This window comes from Micropterus salmoides, unplaced genomic scaffold (genome assembly GCF_014851395.1).
Source record: "Micropterus salmoides isolate LMB-PRFRI ecotype aquatic unplaced genomic scaffold, ASM1485139v1 Ms_hic_scaffold_16, whole genome shotgun sequence".
In the NCBI taxonomy this organism is placed as follows: domain Eukaryota; kingdom Metazoa; phylum Chordata; class Actinopteri; order Centrarchiformes; family Centrarchidae; genus Micropterus; species Micropterus salmoides.
The window spans coordinates 14,990,105-15,011,979 of NW_024040707.1; the positions used below are offsets into that span (position 1 = coordinate 14,990,105).

At 44.2% G+C, this 21,875-nt stretch overlaps 1 protein-coding gene across 4 annotated transcripts in view; it reads right to left on the reverse strand.

Moving 5' to 3' along the window:
- The window catches only part of zbtb46 (zinc finger and BTB domain containing 46), a 61,604-nt gene that overhangs the window by 19,725 nt on the left and 20,004 nt on the right, over nt 1-21,875 (reverse strand). For 3 of the 4 annotated variants that reach the window (XM_038722394.1, XM_038722393.1, XM_038722391.1), the window contains exons 2-3: nt 21,623-21,846; nt 20,524-21,451 (exon numbers count right to left, since the gene is read on the reverse strand). In XM_038722394.1, coding sequence (XP_038578322.1) covers nt 20,524-21,451; nt 21,623-21,808 — 1,114 coding nt within the window. In that variant the 5' untranslated portion in view covers nt 21,809-21,846. The remainder of the gene's footprint in view (nt 1-20,523; nt 21,452-21,622; nt 21,847-21,875) is intronic. The other variant, XM_038722392.1, reaches the window with a different exon arrangement.

Here is a 21,875-nt window from a genome sequence, read left to right on the forward strand (position 1 = left end):
AGAAGCCTTGCCCCAAGTCGGCCTGGTTAATGGCTCGGCCAGCCTGAGGTTGAAGACAAGGCATTATAAGAGCTGTGTTGTCACAAGCCAGTATTGTCGACGCGACATTACAGCGACATGCTTCCAAACGAGAAAACGCAAGTCTCTCCTTCACCTTTTTTTTCTCTTGCACAAACAGCTCCGAACGCTACGCTGTACATGTGATTAGTGTGTGTTTGTCCTCGAGTGGACAAAGAGGGGAGGGAAGGTGGAACTTGCTTCCTCAGCATGCCAGAGTTTGAGAGGGTAAAAAAGTAATTTCAGCCGAGAAGGGGGAGTAAGGCACTAAAACAGCTCAAGAATTCAGAGGCAATTTAAAAAGCAGTGTGGGAGAGGGGAATGAAAAAAATGCTGGGTTAAAAAGGAGGGAGGATGGAAAGTAAAAGAGGTTGTTATTCTCTCCCTCTCTCTCTTTCTCTCTGTCTTCCTCTGACTTGCTCTCTCTGTTGTTTTTAGGGACTAGCCGGGCCACAACCTCCAGGAGAGATAGGGAAGGGTGGGTGGGTGGTGGTGGGGTGTGTGGATAGGGAGGGCAAGCATAAATCAAGCAGAGCCTGAAGGCTTTAGCAGAGGGAGGGACAGAGGGAAGAGAGTGGTAAAGGACAGGCAAGAGAGAGAGAGAAAGAGAGAGAGAGAGATGGTGGTACTGCTGGGGGGCTCAGAGAAAAAGAGAGAGTGTGGGTGGAGGGGAGGAGAGGAGAGAAGAGAAGAGGAGTACAGCGATTGCAAGAGTGGTGGGGTGAGAGGTGGACGGTGGGGTGATGGAGTGTGGGTGGGTGGGTGAGTGAAGGGGGAGTGAGGAGAGGTGAGGGGGAGGTTACAGAGGCTGTGGGAGGGAGGGCGGTTAGTGACGGTGGGGGTGAGCAAGTGAGTATGTGAGAGTACGTCTACAGTAAGCCAGCTAAATAAAAAATAAAAAAAGAAGCATGTTTTCCTCTACGTTTTGGCCCACTACCGCATGTTGGTGATTTTGACACCCAAAAACAAAGCTTTTCAAAAACAGTCTCACAAGAGTGCTTGTGTGTATGCTCAGAAATTAACACTACACATCTACAAGATACAAGTAAACACATGAGCAGAAGGGGAATAATATCTGGATGTGAAGCCTTGAGGCCACTGTTATCTCGTTAACAATATAGCTTGTAACCTGTTGGCATGTTTCGTTACATGCGCATTTTGCAATTGGAAGATATTTTCGGCCAGGGCTGACTGGCGCTGCCTTGTGGATATACTTTAATAGGTCTGGTCACGCCAGATAAAGGACACAGTCTGTCGCTTGCGAACTAACTAGCCAGCCTGGCAAGTGTTAGTCAGTCAATAGCTCCCCGAGCCTTTTGCTAAGTTCCCACAGTTCATTCAAGATTTTTTTATACCATTGACTCCTCTCCCATAACTGTCTGCAAACCTTTTCTTTTTTGAAGAACAGATAATACTCTGAAAAAGTCAACTTTTATTAAATTTTCTGTTGATTAAGATCCTCTATTTGTCAATATCACACAATACAACATTGGAGTGCAGCACAGTTAAAGTTGGAGCACAGGACTTTTACATGTACGTCCGTTACATTCAAGCAAGGTCACACAATGCGGATTATATAGTATACCAGAGTTTTAAATGTGGTGTCTGTGGCGACATTTCCGCACTGGCACACCGCTAGTGATGCGTTTATGTCAAACAGCTATGATTGGTTTGCCAGAGCTGAAGGGGGCGCAACCTTAGCAATGAAGGCTACAGCAACTAGGAGTATGGCCTAAAAACCCAAGATGAGTCTACCCAGAGGACTATTGTAGCACTAGTGTAGCTTGAGCTTGTTGGAGAGGAGGTTGGTATTTGTAAAATATTTGGAGAAGGCTGTGTAGCTATTACATTTACACTACCTAAATAATGGATTATTGTCTTGGAAGTTTCTCTGTATTTTTGTAACTATTCTGAACACTAGCCTAGGGCAAGCTCACCTGTAGGCAAACGTCATAACAGTGTTTGTGTAATTACTCTGACTGCCAGAAAGGGGGGGACAAAGGTTCCGCACTGCAGGTTTAAGTAAGCTTTGATGACCCACGATGAAATTGCTATTTTTGCTCATTCAGTTTTCTGACAACAAAAACAAAAAAATATATGAAAAAGAGACCAATTAGTCGTGAGTTCTACGGTCTTAAACACAGTATATGTGATCATGGAGAGCAGGAGGTGACAGACCGCAAGCTTAACATGCTTCTGTCTGTCCCACTGTTTACCAGATGTTGGCAGTGATGCTCAGTTTTCTGTCCAAAAAAGGAAGCAAAGTTTCAAAGGACCACTGTGTAAAATTTAAGTTTCAGTGAGGAAGGAGATCTCTACAGAAATAACATGAAAATGCTAGTGTGTTCACATGTTCATTTCAAACATAAACTGCGTTTTCAAAATTAGCCGCCTTGATGTGGACGTAGTTTGAGTGAGCAAGTGAATGAGTGAAGGAAGTGAGGGTAAGAGAGGGAGCGGTGAGTGCGTGGGGGATGGAGGATTGCAGGGCTCAAGGTAATCTGGGGAGTTAATGCAGCTTAGAGGGACAGAGACGAGTGGGAGGGAGGTAGAGAGAGAGAGAGGTAGAGAGAGAGAGAGAGAGAGAGAGAGAGACAGAGAGAGAGAGAGACAGAGAGACAGAGAGAGAGAGCGAGAGGAGGAGTGATGGCAGAGGGAGAAAGAATATAAAAATAATAGGGTCAGCAGGGAAAGAGAGGGAGAGAGGAATAAATGAAGATGTATCAGAAACAAAAGCCGAAGCAACTAAGGGGGAGAATGAGAGAAAAAGAGAGAGAGTACCGGGAGTGTAAAAGCTGGAGAGATAGGAGAGTGGAGGGGGGGAGAGAGCCAGCCGAGTGAGTGTGTGAGATAAAGAGTGGGCTAATGAAAGGTAGGGTGAGGCTGAGCGAGTTGGCGGGTAGGAGGGAAGTCGACAGAAAGAGAGAGCGGGGGAGAGGTCTGCATGGGGAAAGAATGCTGGGTGGGGAAGGAAGGCAGACACGCAGGGCTTTGTGCTAAAAGAAAAGAGAGAGAGAGAGAGAGAGAGAGATGGAGAGATTGAGAGATAGAGAGGTTACGTCTTGGCTTTATGCACGGGGGAAGAACTGATGAGCGGGCACGTGCCCAAAAGCCCCATCCAGCCCGGTCTAGGGTCGTATTTGAAGGGTGAGGTGGGGGGAGAGAGAGAGAGAGAGGTTGAGAGGAGGGATAATGGAAAGTGGAGGAGGAAAATGACAAAGACTCTGGGTGGGGATGCTGTACAGAGCCTGTGGGTTATTGGTGTGTGGGTTAACACATTCTCAGACTCACACTGACCAGCTCAGAAGCTCGAGGCAACTAACTAGCCATAATTACTTCTTTACGGCTCCCTGGAAATTAATATAGCAGCTGTTTAACAACCAAACAAAGTTGGCAAAATGATCATATTTCCAGCTGGAAATTGTGGAGCGGATTACAATACTATAAATGAGAACAGGAAACTACATGTTAAGAAACATGAAATTCAAATGTGTTTGGTAAAACAGACACTGGTGAAAAAAAAAACATATCTCCATCTTCAAGCGCGCCACCTGTCCGAGTACATAGAGCCCCAGTGTGGGGTGACCAGACCGGTGTGTGCATCTGCTGTCTGTGGCTGCGTTCGTTTTGGAGTATATCAGGGATTTTAACAAGGCATCTCTATCGAGTTTTTTTTAAAATCCTTTAAAAACATATTTCTCAAAAACTGCACATAACTGCAGTGTCCCTGATTTGATTCCAGTTGCTGCATGTTATATCCCTCTCTCTGCTATCAAACAAAGGCAAAAAAAAGTAATCCTGTTCATAAGACGAATCAACCTGCATCAAGAATGAGGTTGTATTATTAAATATTTGCATTGGACCTAAGTATGCAGAGACTTCCTCTTCATATTCTTTATGTATTCTCAGCATCACGCAGAAAAAGAAAGATTTTTACTGGAAATAGGTTGGGACTACCATACTAGGTTGGAATAAATAGGTTGGAACTGTAATACTACTGCAGTGGCAGATCTTTGCCCTTGTTTCAAATAAACAAGACTTATAGACAAAGATTACAACAGATGTCCGTACATTTGTTTGTAGCATCAAGAAACCTGTCATTGCACAGCATAAAAAAACCAAAATAAGATCTCTAATAACTCCAATGTCCTCAAATATTTTTCACTTTTGATTGTTTGACTTTTTCAGACTTTTTGTTACGATGAACAAATGCTGTGCAGATAGATCCCCCCTCAAGTGGCTGCCTAACAAAAACAACACATGAAGGTGTACACTGCAGTCACACACTACAGTGACAACAGGCGAGCAGAGAGCAGATGACCAGCACAAGAGGTTCTTCCTCAAAGAGTTGATGTCACTGGATGTTTGGACTGTCCACAGAAGGACAGTCCAAAGAGCGTGGAGCAGGGGGTGTTACGTGTTCCCTGTAGAGCATTAGTGTGTTGTCGGGCTGCCCAGTGACCAGAGAGTACAAGAGCTATTGCCCCTCTCCCCTCTCTCTGCTCATCTCTCCCATCTCATAACATTAAGACTGTGCTTCTCTGTGCTTGTATCCTTGGCAACCTGCCTCCAACAATGGAGAGAGCTCTGGCCTCAGCATGGGAGGAGTACGGTGCCATGGAGAGGAAAAGCAAGGGTGCGGGAGATAAAGGGAGAAGGAAAACTGGCAGAGAGGCTTGGCAGAAAGGAAGCCTGAAGGAACGAGTCACTGTGTTCGTCGCGCACAGACTTGCAGTTCAACGCGAGGTTACGGAGTGAAGGGTTAAATGCGGGGTAGGAAGTGAGACAGATGAGATGTGGATGAGGGAACCAAACCTGTGCAAGCTGCGGGCTTAGTGTTAGTGGATCAGCGGAGATCTGTGTCGGATCACAAAACCAAGGCGGGGCAGACCTGGGCCTTGAACCTATCACCACTCCACAAGCCTCTCAGCAGTTCAAAGCCTGTGAAGATGCCACCAAAATACAAGATGGCCTTATCTGACCTAGCAGCTCTAATTCCATAATCAGAGGTCTGACAAGTCCAACATGGAGCTGATGATCCGCACTAATTGTGTAAATCCAAATTTGATGCGTTAAGCGTATTTTGTTATTTCCGGATGCTGGGGCTTCTAGCATAATTTTGCTGCTCTAGCTCAACCCAGTTAACTGTGTTATGTAAACTTAAACTAGTTCTGCTCAAGCATTCATAGCTCTCTCCTTTTAGCGACTTTCTTGCTAATCCTGCAGTTTTGTTACACACTATTCAGTTCTGCTAGTAATAAATGTAGTTTTTTTGCCATGTTGAAAGTTACTGCTTAAAGAAGTTTCACCCTTATTTAGCACTTCTTGACTAGACATGGTCAATATGTCTTTATTAACAGGCTATGTACCACGTTCCTTTATTAATGTCGCTATAAGCAAACCTCTTCTTACAAAACCCATTGTTGATCCAGGGATTTTAGCTAACAATAAACATGTATCTATCCTTAACTTTATCCATGAGAAAGCAGTCGCAAATCAGTTTTGTGACTTTCTACATAACAGTAGTTTATTTGAGGATTTTAGAGTGATTTAGAGTGTATCATGGCACAGAGACAGCAGTGGTGAAAATGGCACAAATGACTAATTGCATCAGACAAAGGACTTGTCTCTCTACTTGACACCATTGGCCATCACATCCTATCCCACAGAGACGAGAACACTTAATTGGCATTAAAGGAACCGCACTAAGCTGGTTTAGAGTTCCATCAGATCGATCTCAGTTTGTGCATGTTAGGGATAAATCCTCCGTGCACAACCAAAGCTAGTCACAGTCACTGTGCTTGGGCCAACTCTATATAAGCATTCCTTTTTAGGCATATCAGTTAGCTTAACTTCAAGAATGGCTGAAGGACATAAAAACCTGGATGACCAGCAATTTTCTGATGTTAAACTCAGACAAAAAGTTATTGTACTTGGACCAAACCCCTCCGAACCACATTATCTAAAGATATTGTTACTCTAGATGGCATTGCCTTGGCCTGCAGCACCACCCTAAGAAAACTGTAGAGTCTGGATCTATGATTGCGAGCCACCTGATGACCTACTGCTCCCATCTTCCTGCTCGACAACTGCTATTATAATATTATTTTTATTAGCCTTATTATTACTATTATTATTACATGTTAACTTCTGTTATGATTTGGCGCTATATAAGTTTGTCTTCCCTCAGAAGTTTAAAAAAAACAAATCTCTATACGTGATTTAGATGTTTCATGACCTCAGGACTCATTAAAACCTGTTCAATCACACTGGAAATTTTCGATTAAGAGACGGAGATTTTGGAGTGATATTTGTCTGTAAAACCAAAACTACAGAAACTATACTGTTCTGCAGGGTAAAATCACATGTGACAGGAGCATGCTCTTTCTATGAGACAAGCATAACAGGTAAGAAAAGTAAGAGATCACACTGTGTGGACTGAGGGGGAAACCAAAGCGAGGAGAGGACAGCGTTCATTTTCTCTTCCCCCACTGCAGCTGAGCCAAGCCATTGAGATTAATTGCTTATGATCAAATCAGCAGAAGCTGTGCAAATTAAAGAGCGGGCCCCATCCCCACCCCACATCCCTCCTCCCTCACCTCTCCACAACATCTCCATCCCACCCCCGAGCCAGACCAAGTGGACAGTGCGTGTGATGAGCCCCAGCTCTTATTCAAGGCTACAAACGTGTCATTTCCTCTTTCCCCGGAGAGGAACATAAAGCTCTGAAAGGGCTTGATATGGAGCAAGGGTTTGGTCAAATAGTGCAGACACATACACACACGCATACAGTACACACGGCATCACATTGACACGCACACAAGCACACACACACACACACACACACACACAAACACAAAGTCAGTGATCTAAGCAGGACTACTGATGTCTCACCCTGCTTCTCAAAACTGCTCCTCTCCATGCTTCTTTCTCCCTCTCTGACTCTCTCATTAAGAAGCCATTAGAGAGAAGGGCAGTGCGAGACCATATGACCCCTTCCCAACCTCTGGAAAGGGAGGGGGGAGGGGGGGAGGAAGGGAGGGAAGGAGAGAAAGGGGCAAAATATATATAAACAGTTAGCAAAAGTGGAGGTAGAGAAAAGAGGAAATTATAGGAGGGTGAAAGGGAGAGGTGGGGTATAGGGGGAAAGTTGAGAGTATATATACATATAAGAGCTCGAGCAATGAGCAAAAAATTTTAAAAAAGAAGTTGAGCAGCGAAACATCAAAAAAAAAAAACCCAGATGAGCAGCAGAAATATCTGATATTAGGTTTGGTGTTTTTCTTCTTGTGAGTGACAGATCCCATCACAACCATCATGGAAACTGAGCCATGTTTTGAACATGTATTTGCACTGCAATAAGGTGACATTGTACTTGGCAGATCTTTGCCACTTGCTCTAATAGAACATTTTGGAACTCACTGTTTGCAGCGTGCTCAGTGGAAGGACAGAGAAGGCGAAAACATGGTAGATAGAAGAGGTATGTATGAGTCAGAATGGAAGAGAGAGGTAGAGAGGCGTGCGATAAGTATGCAGTGACTTCAGGAGAAGGGGATAATTTGGGAGTGGAGGGGAAGACGGCTAGGCTGCTTCCTTAGTCGGACACAGGAATGTAGAGCGGGCGGATCCCAGTGAGTGTGTGTGTTTCTATGTGTATGTGTGTGTTTGTGCCAGACAGGAATCCCTAACCCCCACAGACTCCGGCTCCACTTATCAAGGCCTGAACAGAGGGGTATGGAGGGGGAGAGGGGGGAGAGGGGTCTGGGTGTCCTGCGTTATCAAATCTACCTCTAACCCCCATCGCTCCTTTTCTCCTCTTCTGTGCAATACACAGAGGTACACACACACACACAAAAACATATCTACACTCAGAAACCCACACTAAACCTTGAAGCTGGATCTCTCTGAGGCCAAAGGAACTATGGGAAGGCCAAACAGTCTAACCACGAAAAGACAAAAAAAACTGCCAGGGTCACAGACAATTACACCATATACACATGCAAACACACACACACTCTGTCTCTCTACCTCCCTATCTATCTCACATGCTTTCCCACACACACACACACACACACACACACACACACTCTTAGAACAACCCCTCTTTTACCTTCCAGCACTGAAGTACTCTCTCATTCACTCTGAATTCACTGCCTTTATGTTTTTTTCTACTCAGGTCAGATGTAGTCTCAACTGGGGAATTAGTGTTAATAAAATAAAAAACCTACGGGTACCCCTGTTGCAGGGGGTCCCCCGTGAAATGAGCCCATGAACCATTTTAGATTCAGAGATACCGACTACGAGGAAGAGGGATGGGGGCAGAAGACAGTGACAGAGAGAGTGGAAAGGAGATCAAATGAAGTATTTCTTTGCATGCTGCTGCTGGTGTATGAGGGCATAGCGATGAGGAAAGAGTTTCAGAGAGAGGTGGAGGAAGGTGGAAACAATGGGGTGTACGGGCAGGCAGGAGATCTGGGGCAAAGGGGTTGGAGGAGAGTGGGGTGAGACAGATGCAACAAAAGAGAGTTTGGCCTGTTTTTGTAAAACTAGCATCATGTTCAATGACAACAAGCAGAGGATATAGACAGCTGTTCCACTAGCTTCTATAACTCAAAGCATTCTATATTTGATCTGTCTTTCTGAAAAGGTGACACAAGTTCCCGGGTCCCTGAGCATCTACTACAGCTGCTGCGGTAAGACTTTCACCCCCATTGTGATTTTAACAAACTTAAATAATGATTAGCGTTTAAAAAACAGATATTTTGGCCACTTGGGGGCAGCAAATACAAGATCTGGTGACTGTCCAATATGCACTCTATTTTCAGCTCTTTTTTGGCCTCCACCAACTCCTGAAGGAAATATCTCGCTGCTAAATGCTATTATTATTTATTATTATTATTATTATTATTATATTATCGGCTGCTAAATTCTCAAATATGTTTACCAGCTAGTGGCTAACTTACAGCCACTAGCACAACTTACGGTTTGGTCAGGGACGTCACTAGGATTGAAAGACAGAGGGGGCAAAGCCAACAGGGTATGTGGAACTTGCGCTTACAAAATATTTGCACTTGCATCTTTTGTTACTGTGTCAGAACTACGCTTATACAGTATTAACAACCAGTGAAGAAGCCAAGATGTAAAAAAATAAAATGCGACATACATATTCTCTTCTACCATTTCTCCTCTGTTGAACAAGTTACTGTAATGTTAGCTTTTAGACACATCAAAGCTGCATGGGGGGATTTACTGAGGCCAGACTGAGTTCTTCTGTAGGCTGTGACTTAAATGCTATCCATCTGCTCATGTAAATGTGTGATAAAGTAATACCATATCCAATTCCTCTCTCTCTTAGATAAGTTGCAGGTCCAAAGAATGCTATTTGATTACACTAATTACTGTTACTGCACTGTAGATTGGTTCAATCAGTGTGTGATTTTCCTCTGTAGTTTGGCTTGAATACAATAAATACTTAATGTAAGCTGTTGATAAGGATCACATTTAAAGTGGTTACTGTCTGAATTTAATAACCTGATGGCAGAAGGAATAAAAAAATTTGAGTAAAGATTACTATATGTTTTTTTGTGTGTATGTATGATTGCTTTTATTTCATTAGATTTTCATGTTTGTATATCGGTGGGTTTATGCTCATGTATAGCCATAGCCATTTAGGCAACATCAGCATATTTATTTAATTTATTACAGCCAATACATGCAGAAAGTTAAGTGGGTCAGAATATTAGCAAATATATTCAATATCATGATATTTAGTTTAGGCTATGCCTACAGACCAGGGGTCGGCAAACAAGTCTGCCATCGGGCCATTATATGGCGGGCCAGAACAAAATCAAATTATTTAAAATCCTTGTATACTCATGTGCATGTTTAGCTCAGTAGGTACTGTGCGGGACTCCTGTTAGGAGGATTGGAAGATCAATTCCAATGAACTGAGTATATTTCCCCCCCCCTTATCACTTGATTATAAGAACACTTTTGCACATGCTCACAATAAGGCACGTGCTGCAGTGTGTGTGCCCGGCGTTTGAGCCGCATTCATATACTTATGGACGATTTTTTTCAATTCCCTGAGGAAATTCAGGTTGCAAACTACGGGGGAGCCAGGGGGAGCTTAGCTCCCCTTAAAAAGACATCAGCTCCCCTAAAAGCATGATTTGTGATATTTTGGGGGGTCTTTTGTGATATTTTGGGGGTTAATCTTATCATGGATCATGCGGAGCGACAGACTTCATCCCGCCAGAGGAAACAATCACTGACCAACCGCAGCGGGCCAGTCGCTCCTGTCCCTGGTCCGCCCCACTTCCTCTCCGGTGCCGACGGGCTGTGAACGGTTTGTGATTGTTGCTTGGATGAATATTACGGATGATCCATGCACTACTGCACCTGGGGGCTCTCCGCAGTGCCACACAACTTTATACATTCTTCCCAGAGGTGTGTCAAGCAAGCCAGAGACTTTTGAATGTCCTTCAGAACTCTTCAAAGTAAAAGCTTTCAATAAACTTAACATAAAGCATTGCTGCAATAAACGTTCTCGCGCTTTTATTTTGCTGCCACAATCACTTAGGAGGAAGTAATTGTGTGAGTAACTGTATCTGTCTTGACTGATATCTATTTCAGCCGCTATCAATTTATTTATTTATTTTTTTCTGCTATCAAAGCAATCTGGCCACCGGCCAGATATTATTGCTGGCGGGCCGATTCTGGCCCGCGGGCCGCCTATTGCCGACCACCGCTATAGACCAATAGTGACCTGTAGACTACTACTAACCTGTAGACTACTACTGACCTAGAATCAGCTGCCCAGCCAATCTACTACTTCTCTCTCCTAAAATATCTTCAAATATCCATCTGGTCAATGAACTGAACGATATGCCGGTATAATAGCATTAACAGGGACTCTATGACATTTAGTTTTCACTGACAACAACATTCTATGGGAACTGATATTGTTTTGAAATAACTTAGCAACTAAATTATCCCCTTTCCTTTACCTCAAGTTAACGTAGCTTAAGTTCAGCAACTTCCAGTTTCACTCTTTGGTATCACTCACTATGCAGAATCAATCTTCCTTCACCATTTATCTGTGTGTGTGTGTGTGTGTGTGTGTGTGTGTGTGTGTGTGTGTGTGTGTGTGTGTGTGTCGCACGCAGTATCCCTCATGGTCCTAGTGCCCAACCACAGTAGGGATTTAGATTGTGAAGCAGAGGAAACAACCAGAATAATTATTTAAAGCCAATAAATACAAATTATATTTGTATTACTCTATTGTATTTCTCACATTATTGTTTCTCTCTGTACATGTTTGCACTGTAAAAAAAAAAATCTAAATCTAATAATTATTTTTCTTAGCCTATTATTATTTGGCGGGACTTAGGACAATGTTAGGATAGCTTCAGGCCCCCTAAAAAATGCCTAAAGACGTCCACACGGGTTTGGTGCTGTTGGGGTTTTTACAGCTTTTTCAAAGCAAACAGCTGATGAGACACTGATGAGAGCGTTGATAGTGAACCAAAATAGTAAGGTTGTGGGCTGGAACATCAAAGCACTGAGCTGAAAGATGCCAAAAAGTTGCAAAGCTAAACAGAATTGCAGAGTCTGATGATATTTCTCTGTGAGTTCGTCGCAGCAATCCCTTTCTCATTACACATAAATATAGTCCATTCTCATAGCTTGCCACTTAACAGCCTCGCCCTGTCAAGTTGGTGACCTTTAACCCACAATGGTTTTTGGCATTGTGGAAAATATATATATATATTATGACACAGAAGTTCACAGATCCTACTTATGAGAGGAAGTTTAACCCTCAGCCCTGACTTTATTTGAAGCCCATATACTCAATGTGAAAGCACATACACAGTACTCAAGCAGTGGACGTAGCTCCAGTATACAAGATGAGTGAAAACAAAAGTGACAGCATGAACTGACAGGATGGAAAGGAAGGTCTAAACAGACAGAGGGAAGGAGGGATAGAGGAGAGAAGGAGGAGACAAATAGTTGTGAAGGACAGATAGTGGCTTCCAGGACTGTCCGCAACGCCTCTATAACCAAACCCAAAAAGAACCACACACACGTACACACAAATTCACAGGCACACACTTGTATGTACACAACCCAAGCCATAATTGTCCCCTGTGGTGATTTTGGCCTCTCCCTCCTAGTTTCTCATTGCTGTTGGCCAACTCTTCTGTATCTTTAACACTTTCTTTTTTTCCTCTTTTCAAAAGGAGGAGGGTGGTGAGGGTAGTGGTGGTGGTGGGTAGTTTGTCACAAGAGAAGGAGTGAGGGATGAAGGAGAAAGAGAGGTCTAAAGGAAGGAGGTGTGGAAGGGTGTGACAGCGGAAAGGGGGAATGAAGGGAATGAGGGAAAAGGAGAGGATGAATGTGTAAGAGGAAGGGAGACTTTGCCCTCCAGCGGGAACACGCCCACGATTGTATGCACATGTGTGTGTGCGCACGTGTGTGTGTGTTTGTGTGCGAGCTGCGCCTCAGCCAAACCGACACACCCACAGGCTGTAGACCTCTATATCCTGTTCAGGTTGTCCGTTTGTCCAAATAGCCCCCCCACCTCCTCCTTCTTCATCGCTCCCCTTTTCTAACAGGTCTGACGGGGGTAGAGGCCGCCAAGGGAGTGGGTATGGTAAATAGAACAAAGCCACCTTTCTAAAATAAACAGACTGGGAAAGATCAACTCCAGGTTGACTGAGAGAGACAGCACAGATCCAGCCATGGGCTAACTGTAGAGCACTTTTTTAAGGTTAAACTCTTCACAAGTTACTGTTTCTGCTTCTTTCTGTCAGTCAGTCTGCCAGTGTATATATCAGCCTCTCACACACACTTTACTAGTCCTAATATCCCGGCTGCTTGCGCTCGACTAACTCTTGGTGAATGCTGGGTACAGTGTGACACATAAGCCACAGCGAGCAGTGCTGCCAGGCTCACGGCTACAGGGCCCATTACAGGCTATCAGATCACTGGAGGAGAGAGGAGAGAGGCATCCTAGCTCACATCACATCGCATCTCCATCTCATATCTCCAAAGAGGCGCCTTGTCACGGATCTCTCATCGAATAGGGGAAGTGGGCCTCGCTCATATGTGAGGCAATTTTCACGAGGTTTTAGACTCCAACGCAACCCGAGGAGGAGGGCTGAGAGAGAGATGCCACATGAGGCAGAGATACTGCATGAAGTGAAAGGCAATTAATCAAAAATCACACACAGCCTCTGTCAAATCCATACACACAGACATGATACACATGTTTTAGATTCAGTGTGACTTACACTTTCAGAGGATTGTCTCTCTGATGTACATCACAAATAAACGTCCATAAATTGGCCTAAAAATATTAGAAAAAGACACTCCTTATAACTCTATAAAAATGCCTGAGAATCATCATGTTCTTTAGTAATCAAAGTCTAATCTAGTGATAGTTGTCTTTACATACATGGGTGCAAACAGTAACTGCTTATTGGAGGTGGGGTAAAAACTGAGCAAGTTGTATTTTAAAAATCAGCTTTGAACTAGATTTTGGGTATTATTGATTTTTTAGTCACCAAACATTTAAAGGAAATAAGCTGAAATCATGCAGATTTGTACTTCTTTGGTATGAAAGGAAAAGTGTGATTTGGAAAGTAAACAGGGAAACAAAGGGAAATCATCCAATGCTCCTCATATGATCTCCTTTTTAAAGATGGAATAGAGCATTAGAATAAAGCTGAGCTGAGTTATAGAGGATGTTGAATGTTCTCTCTCTCTCTCTCTCTCTCTCTCTCTCTCTCTCTCTCTCTCTGTGTGTGTGTGTGTGTGTGTGATTTACAAAGTAATCAACAACCGCAACCCTTAATATATCTGTATATAGACATTTAGGGTATGTGATGAAGTTTGAAGTATGTGTTCTGATGTGTGGGGGTGGGGTTTTTGCTATGGGGGTACTGCTGTGAATGTTCAACCACAGAAACCTCCTGACCCACCCACCCCGGTGCAGTGCCAACAGGACATCCTGTCAGGGTGCATTCTGGGTAGTTTAATTCTTAGACCTGAGTGATCAATGCCAAAAGATGTGTGGTATGTGTAGACAAAGTTTAACCACATACATTTTGAAGTGAAACGTAGGGATTGAATTGCACGCATCATGAATTTGACATTTGCAGGTGTTACATGTGTTTATATACTTGCATGTAAGTTAGTAGGTGTGTATGTATGTGTGTGGGCCACAGCTGACTAAAGTGCACACATGGGCCCAACCCAGGTGCACTCAGGGTGAGATGGCTAATCTTTAACCCCCCCAGCAACATATACACGCACAAACCACAAACACACACTCCTCCTCCGTTTCTCCACCCAGCAATCCTTCTCCGGCCCTTTTCCAGGGGCAGGAGGTGGAGAGGTGGGGGGCGCTGACGTTTTGGAAAAAAGCCACGGTCAGGAGCGGGGAGGGGGCAGCTTCCTGTCCAAAATGGCTCTTTTAAAGCCAGAGAAATATAAATAGAGCAGGTGTCAGTATTGAGAACCAAGTGTGCTGTGAGAGAAAAAGACAGACAGCAAGAGTGTGAAAAATTTGTGTGAATGTGTGTGTGTGTGTGTGTGTGTGTGTGTGTGTGTGTGTGTGTGTGTGTGTGGTGTGATGGCGTGGTGGAGTTGGAGAAGGGGTTTTTAGCTGGTGGACTGCCCATAATGTCCAGCAGGATGTGAGGTCAGATGACAAAGATGGTTGGTGGGCGGTGAGAAATGATTGGTTACCACGGTGATAATGGAACTTTTTTTAAAGAAAACGTAGTGGGGGACCGAACAGGAGGCTGACACGAGAGAGAAAGAGGAAAACAGGGGAAAGAACAGCATTTTAGTGTTCCTTGACAACTGTATGTGTGCAGAGCACAAAAAAGGGGAAGGGGAGGATGGAGGGAGTAGGGAAAACTGAGGGAGGTGGAGTGAGCAGGCCACAAAAGTCAATAGGGTGGGAGGAAAGGGCTGAAATCATCTGTGCAGTCAGAGGACAAAAAGGCAGAGCAAGAGCGGTGGGGGAGGCAGAGCGAGACATGGAGAAAGGCCTGGAGTACAAAGACAGCGAGAGACAGAACTGATAATAGACTGACTGCGGAAAAAGTGAGAAAGATGAACCAGGAGCCACAAAAAATGAGAAAGACATGGCCAAGAAAATACAGGGGAAGAGGCCTCAACACGATGTAGGTATCTAACCCAGTGTGTCAAGCACCAAGCCACGAATAAAGGGGTTAAAAATTAAGTCCACACAGTCTGAAATATTAAATCTATTTTGGTTTTTAATGAAGGAGGAGTGAATTAGGGAGGAAATATGAGAGTAGATTATTAAACCGAGAGTGAGGAAGAATGGAGAGAAAAAGTGGAGAGGTGTGCGAGGGGTGAGGGGGTTGAAATCTGTTCACGGTGTTTTAAATATTAAACCTATTTCAAGTTTAATGAAGTGCAAATACTATGGGGAGAGTCTTAACTGGAATACAGAGAGGAAGGGGGCGAAAGGGGGATCCGATTCATTATTTCAAGTGTTCACCTTTAGACTGCCGAGACTTGGGGAGGGGAGCGCAGGGAGCGAAAGAGAGAGAGAGGAAAAGAGAAAAAAAAGAGAGAGAAAGTTTATGCGGAAGTGCAAACTAGAGGGCATTTCTGGCAGCGCCTGTCTGAGGGCCCCAGGTGAGTCCAGGAGGCTCCGGAGGGCCAGAGGATGAAGGTCTGAACTCAAACAAGCCAAAACATGCAGGGCTAACTGTACCGCTCCCGAGCTCGCAGGAATAAACAGGAAGAGGTTCTATGGAAAAATGATTTCACTTTTTTGTATCTCTCTGTGGGCATGTGTAAGTGTGTGTAAGTGAGTGTGTGTGTGTATTGGTGGTTGAGGAGGGAAACTCTGAGGCCACAGAGAGGCGAGGAATAGAGTCAGATAAAGATGTTGGATTTCTAAAAAGATTCTCGATGTAATCAATGTGCAACAGCTAGAGGGAAATGGAAAGAACAGCCCACGTGTGATTGAACTGTTCACGTCTACATAATCAGATGCTCTAAGCTGTGTGTACGTGTGTGTGTGTGACAGTGTGTACATCATACTGGCCATGTACCGGATTGCCAAAATCCCCCAAGCTGCCACTAAAGGTCACCATGTGTGTCTGTGTTTCTTTTTCTAATACCAGCGAAAAAAACAAACAAAAAATATTTCCAGTTCTGTTATTATGTGGGATAAAGATCAAATTGTTGTTTGCCCCAAGTATAAAAGAAGCAGTCAATCGTTATCTTGTGTTTTTACCAGCTCAGGCTTCTCAGCAATCTGAGAGTGAAGGTGCCACAGAGCGAACGGGTTCTGCCTCCAAAACAGCATATCTTTTGAAGAGGTGATACCTAATTTAATAAAATAAATACGGTAATAGCATTGACTTTTACCGAAAAACATCAGAAATTTGTGAACAATCTCAAGTTTCTAAAACTTGTTTTGTACTTTCAACAGACCAAAAGAATCTGCAATTTACAATCAAACAAAACAGAAAAAAGCAGCCCATCCTCACATTTGAGAAGCTGGAACTGGGCAAATGTTTGCCGTTTTTGCTTGATAATTGATAAATGAATTGACCGCTCATTTTCATCTAATTGACTGATCGACTCATTGTTTCGGCACCACATGGATGACAAGAGGAAAGGCTGATATGAGGCATCAAAGAAGAATATAGTGAATTATTTTAAAAAGCTTGATGCTTGATTTTCAAAAAACTCTTGTCTTTGATTTGCAGACGCTTTTTAATCCAGGTCTGGAAGAAGCAGCGGGGGGGGGGGGAACTAAAAATAATTCCAGGTAATTATTTCAAGGTTTACGACATAAGCAGGCGGGAGAAGAAGAGACTATTTAAAACTCCCCTCCTGAAAAATTGTCACCTCTAATATACTATTGTGCCAGAAAAAATATACACACACGATCAAATGACTGGAATGCAAGCGGTGCTGATTTCTCTTTCCTAATTCACACGTGAGATTTAAAATATTTGTGTCAGCAGACAAGGTGAGCGGAAAGAAAGAGTGAGATCAAGCGTTAGCAAGAGACAGAAGAGGAAGTTGAGTGCTTAGTGGCCTCAATAATGACATCAAGTGAACACAGCAGATGTTTGCAAGGGAAGGGGATGTAAAGAAAACAAATCCTGATTCCTGCAGCTGTTTATGTCAACACAGGCACACAGCATTTTCATACAAGCTCTTTGAAACGGCTCTGCGCTAATACGCTGAGCCTTTACACAGCCATATATTATCCTTATATTACTGAATAATCCAGCAAAATCCTCAGTCAAGCAGCCCCTGTGTTGTATGTAATATAAGCGTTTCTAATAGTAAAGCATGGCCACCGATCACAGATGAATGAAAATATGAGAGAGAGAGAGAGAGAGAGAGAGAGAGAGAGAGAGAGAGAGAGAGGAGAGAGAGAGAGAGAGAGAGAGAGAGAGAGAGAGAGAGAGCGCACTTCTCATCAATAAAGAATGAAGCAATTAAACTCATCTCAGACTGAAGGTGCCCTCTCTCCTTTATGCCTACTGTATTCCTTCATGCAAAGCAACAACTGGACTTCATGGAACAACATCCCCACCACACATACACACACACACACGCACACGCAGTAACACTATGTTTGTTCTTTCATGTTTAACTTCAGTAATCCTGCTTCCCAAATGCTAAAATTGACCTTAATAGTAAAACTAACCCTAATCTGTTGACCTACAAATGATCAGTTATGTAATCAACTATATTATCCTGAATGTTTTCAACAATGTTCAAACCCAGAGAAATCCGGCATTTTATTCGCTGAATTTCACGCCATCATATCCCCTTTACCCACTCTGGTTGCTATTACTTCCTGGGAAGTACAGGACACGTCAGAGAGCGGGGAAGGAAGTCTGCGAACGTGACTAAACGTGATGCGAATAAAATTTTAACGCGCCACCTCGCCCGTGAACATGCATGTGACTCAGGCACGTGACATGCCTGAATCACATCAGATAGATTTTCACCTGCTATGGTGGTTGTTTATTAACAGTGAAGACATGAACAACTCCCATGATCCCACGCTACTTCACGCCGTCATCAAACTACTCTTTTGTTATTGTTTTGGTGTGAGAGACCCCCAGCGGCAGAAATGACATCCTGTGCGTTTAATAGAGTAATGGCTGCATTCCATTTAGGTGTGTCACATTCAGGGTCCTGGTATTGTTGAGCCTGCAGTATTACTGTCATGGCTTACTGGGACACTTAATGGAACAGGACCACCATTAGCAGAGCCATCGTTAGGCTTATTAATTGGCATACATCATCAAAACAGTGCAGTGTGGGCCTGCTATTGGGAGGGATAATCCAACAACCGCAGCCTTTGGACATTTTATATATATATATAAATGTTCAATAGAATTAGGCATAATAATGCCTATTTCCTACTTTTTATTTTAATCCCTTGGTTCTTCCATATGCCCGTAATTTGGATCTTCTACTGCAGGTGACAAAATCCAGACTTAAGGAGACTTAAGACTTAAGTAGACAAAACCTCAGAAGCCCCCAGAGATCAGGTGTACTTTTGAGCCTGTCTTAAAAATCTTTCATTGTAAGAACTTATTGGCATCACAATCACAACCAAATCATTACACCACTCCCATGTTCAGACTCCATTTATGACTTCACTAAACCTGTTCAACAATCCCCCATACCGCCGTTAAACACACAGGAACCACTGACTCAACACACAATAGTGAAACATATCCTGGTTGTCATAAACAAACGTCATGTAAGCCCACTGGTAACATGATATTTTACTGCTAAATGACAAGGTCAACCCTCTGAAGGAGACCCAAATAGTTGATGACCTCATGATACAAAGACTCTTGTTCCCCCCATACCCCGTGCTTCTTCATTGTGAGCCCAGTCCCGAAACCCAGTTGAAAGTGGGGATAAATGGATGTCTTTTGGCTAACTTCAGGTGAGCCTACACCAGCAGCAACACTAGACTTCCTCTAACCTTGCAGTGAGAAAACACCCTCTTGGTAATGGCTGCTTCACCTCAGCCAAACTAAAACTCTACCTTCCACCACAGTACAAAACCATAGAACTGGCCAACAGGCTTAATAGTGCCATTTACATTGTAAGTGTATGCGGTAGTACATGTGTGTGACTCTGAAGCTCAACACAAGATGTCCTTGCGCAACATAATAAGGTCAGACTGCAGGTCAGAAAATCTGGGACTTAAGACACTTGGAGCTAAGCAGACAAACCCTCATAAGCTTGATGGTCTGTCTTCTCCGCCTTTCTTTTTTTGTCTCTGTTTTTCTTCTCTTTTGCATTACCCCCTCTCATCTACCTCTCCCTAAACCCCAGAGAGAGAGAAGGGGGAGGAGCCTGTGATGGCGAGGGCGCACTGGTAATCCGTGCAGTGACCCAGGTCAATTCAATTATCCTGTTTTCTTTCGCTGCGCGACGTGTGTGCCCATTTCGCAGCCAACTCCCTTAATGCACCCAGGATTAGCTTCTCTTACTTTTAATGATCTACCTATCGACGCCTTGGGCCTACCAGTGCGTTTGCACACACGCAAACACACACAGTTAAGTGTTTTCCATGTATAAGTTTTGAGTGTAAAGGAATTTGCTAAACAATTTGGCATGGCTGAGGATCAAGAGATTCTTTCTCAAAATAAATATATGTGCTTGAGTGTGTTTGTGTTTTTCATTTTGTTGTTTATGTGGGAGTGAGAGTTACATAAACTTCAGTAAGAAGAGGATTTTATTATCCACCTGCATTTACCCAGGCTTCACCTCACACCTCCAAGATTTGAGATAATCATCTTAGGCCTAACACATTAGTGTAGAAGCTCGCTAATCTCCACCCCGGAGGAGGAAAAGAGGTCATTTTACACTAGTAAACTGTGCGCTTAGCTGACACGCATAGAAATATCCAAGCAGGATTCAAAGACTTAAGAGCATATGTACTGTAAAGTGTCATGCACACTGCAACAAAGCAGTCTGATCTCTTGGTTTGAAAGCACAGACAAATTAGATTCTAGTTACCTAATTAACTAATCTAATCTTACTCACTAATTACTCACAGGATAACTAAGAAGGTGCCAACAATACAAAACTGCAGCAACTCTGGGGGACTCTAGAGCCTCAAAGTCACCAAAGAAGCACTGCAGAGTCGTGTGCAGGTCTGCTTATTTTGGCCTGCGTCCATCCATATAATTTTGAGAACCTGTTGTTGTGAAACTAAACTAATAATCTAACCAACAAATCCACTCTAAAAACCAGTATTCAGACTTTAAAAGACTTGGCTTGCTTTCACCATTGCTGTGAGATTACCCAAATCGACTGCACTGTCAGTTTTGTCTGCGTCACAAGAAAAATATGCAGTAGCTCTTTCCAAAGACAGGAGACAGAAAACACTATAAGAAGCAGGTTTTTCAGTCATACCTGGGATTTCCTGTCCGTTGTAGTTCCATCCAGCCACAGCCAGCATGGAGGGCAGGGGAGATCCAGGCCTACTGTCCCTGTCTCTCTCCCTGTCCCGCTCTCTATCCCAGTTCCTCTCAGCCTGCTGGGTAATATGTCTGACCGTGTCCTTGTTCTTCCTGTTCTTCCTCCGCCCTGACCCTGACAGGGGTTGCCAGGGACCCTCTCCACCTCCTCCAGCAGCCCCTCCAGCCCCTTGTTCCCCCTGGCTCTGGGCTGCCCCTCTGGGAGTGTCCCGGGGATGAGAGGAGGAGGCAGGGGACACCTGTTCCTCTTTGACAATGACAGGCCTGTAGTCGTGTGGCCAGGAGGGCTGGGAGTCATGGCAGGCTTCCTCCTGGCTCTCGTGGCTCTTGGGGGGTTCTTGGTCCTCCTTGCCATACGTGCTGCCTCCCTCGTGGCAGCTGGCAATGGCAGAGTCCCCAGAAGAGTTGGCCGGGCTGGTGCGGCGTGCCAGCCAAGGGGAGGTGCTGCGACCAGACATGATGGAGGCCAGGGCTTCAGAAGCCATACCCACTATCCCTCCCCCTCCTCCTCCTCCTAAACCCGCTCCCACAACACCCCCTGGTCCTGCTATACCCACTCCTCCTCCACCTCCTCCGCCTATGCCAGCAGCAGCGACAGCTCCCATCTCAAAGTCGGCCAGTTCGTCAGCCATCTCAGAGCGGATGCTAATGTCTAGTGCCGCCTTGATGAAGCTGTGGCAGGCCTGTACAATGTCTGTCATCTGCAGGTAGCTGGCGGCTGACATGACCTCGATCACGTTCTTACTGGTGAGGGCGAGGTGTGCTGAGTACATGAAGTCCAGAATGGCTTTAAAGCCCGTCGCTGTGACAATGTCTAGGTGAGTGACAGTAGTCTGGTGGTGAGGCTCTGCCCCCTTTTTAACCTGAAGGGTGAAAGAATACAACAGTGTATTCTTGTTTATTTATCTCATGCAGGATAACACAAGTTCTGACATCGCTTTCACAACTGGAAAACACACAGAACAAAACTACTAGGATATGAGAGAAAAACAAGTGCTTCACGATCTCCCTTGAACCGTGTAGCAGTCCCTTACCTGGCAGTAAAGAGTCTTGAAGTAGCGTGAGGAGCCCAGGAGGACATTCTTATGGGCCTTGAAGATCTTTCCATCCACGATGACACAGGCATCACAGAGGATGCCGTGCTGCCTCTGCTCATTGAGCTCTCTGAGGAGCTGACGGTAGTGAGAGGCGATCTCCATGTCCTCCTTCCTGTTGTTCATCTGTGTAGCTGAACAAAAGCCTCTCCTCCAAACATCTGCTGGGAAACGACAGAAGATAGGCATGACA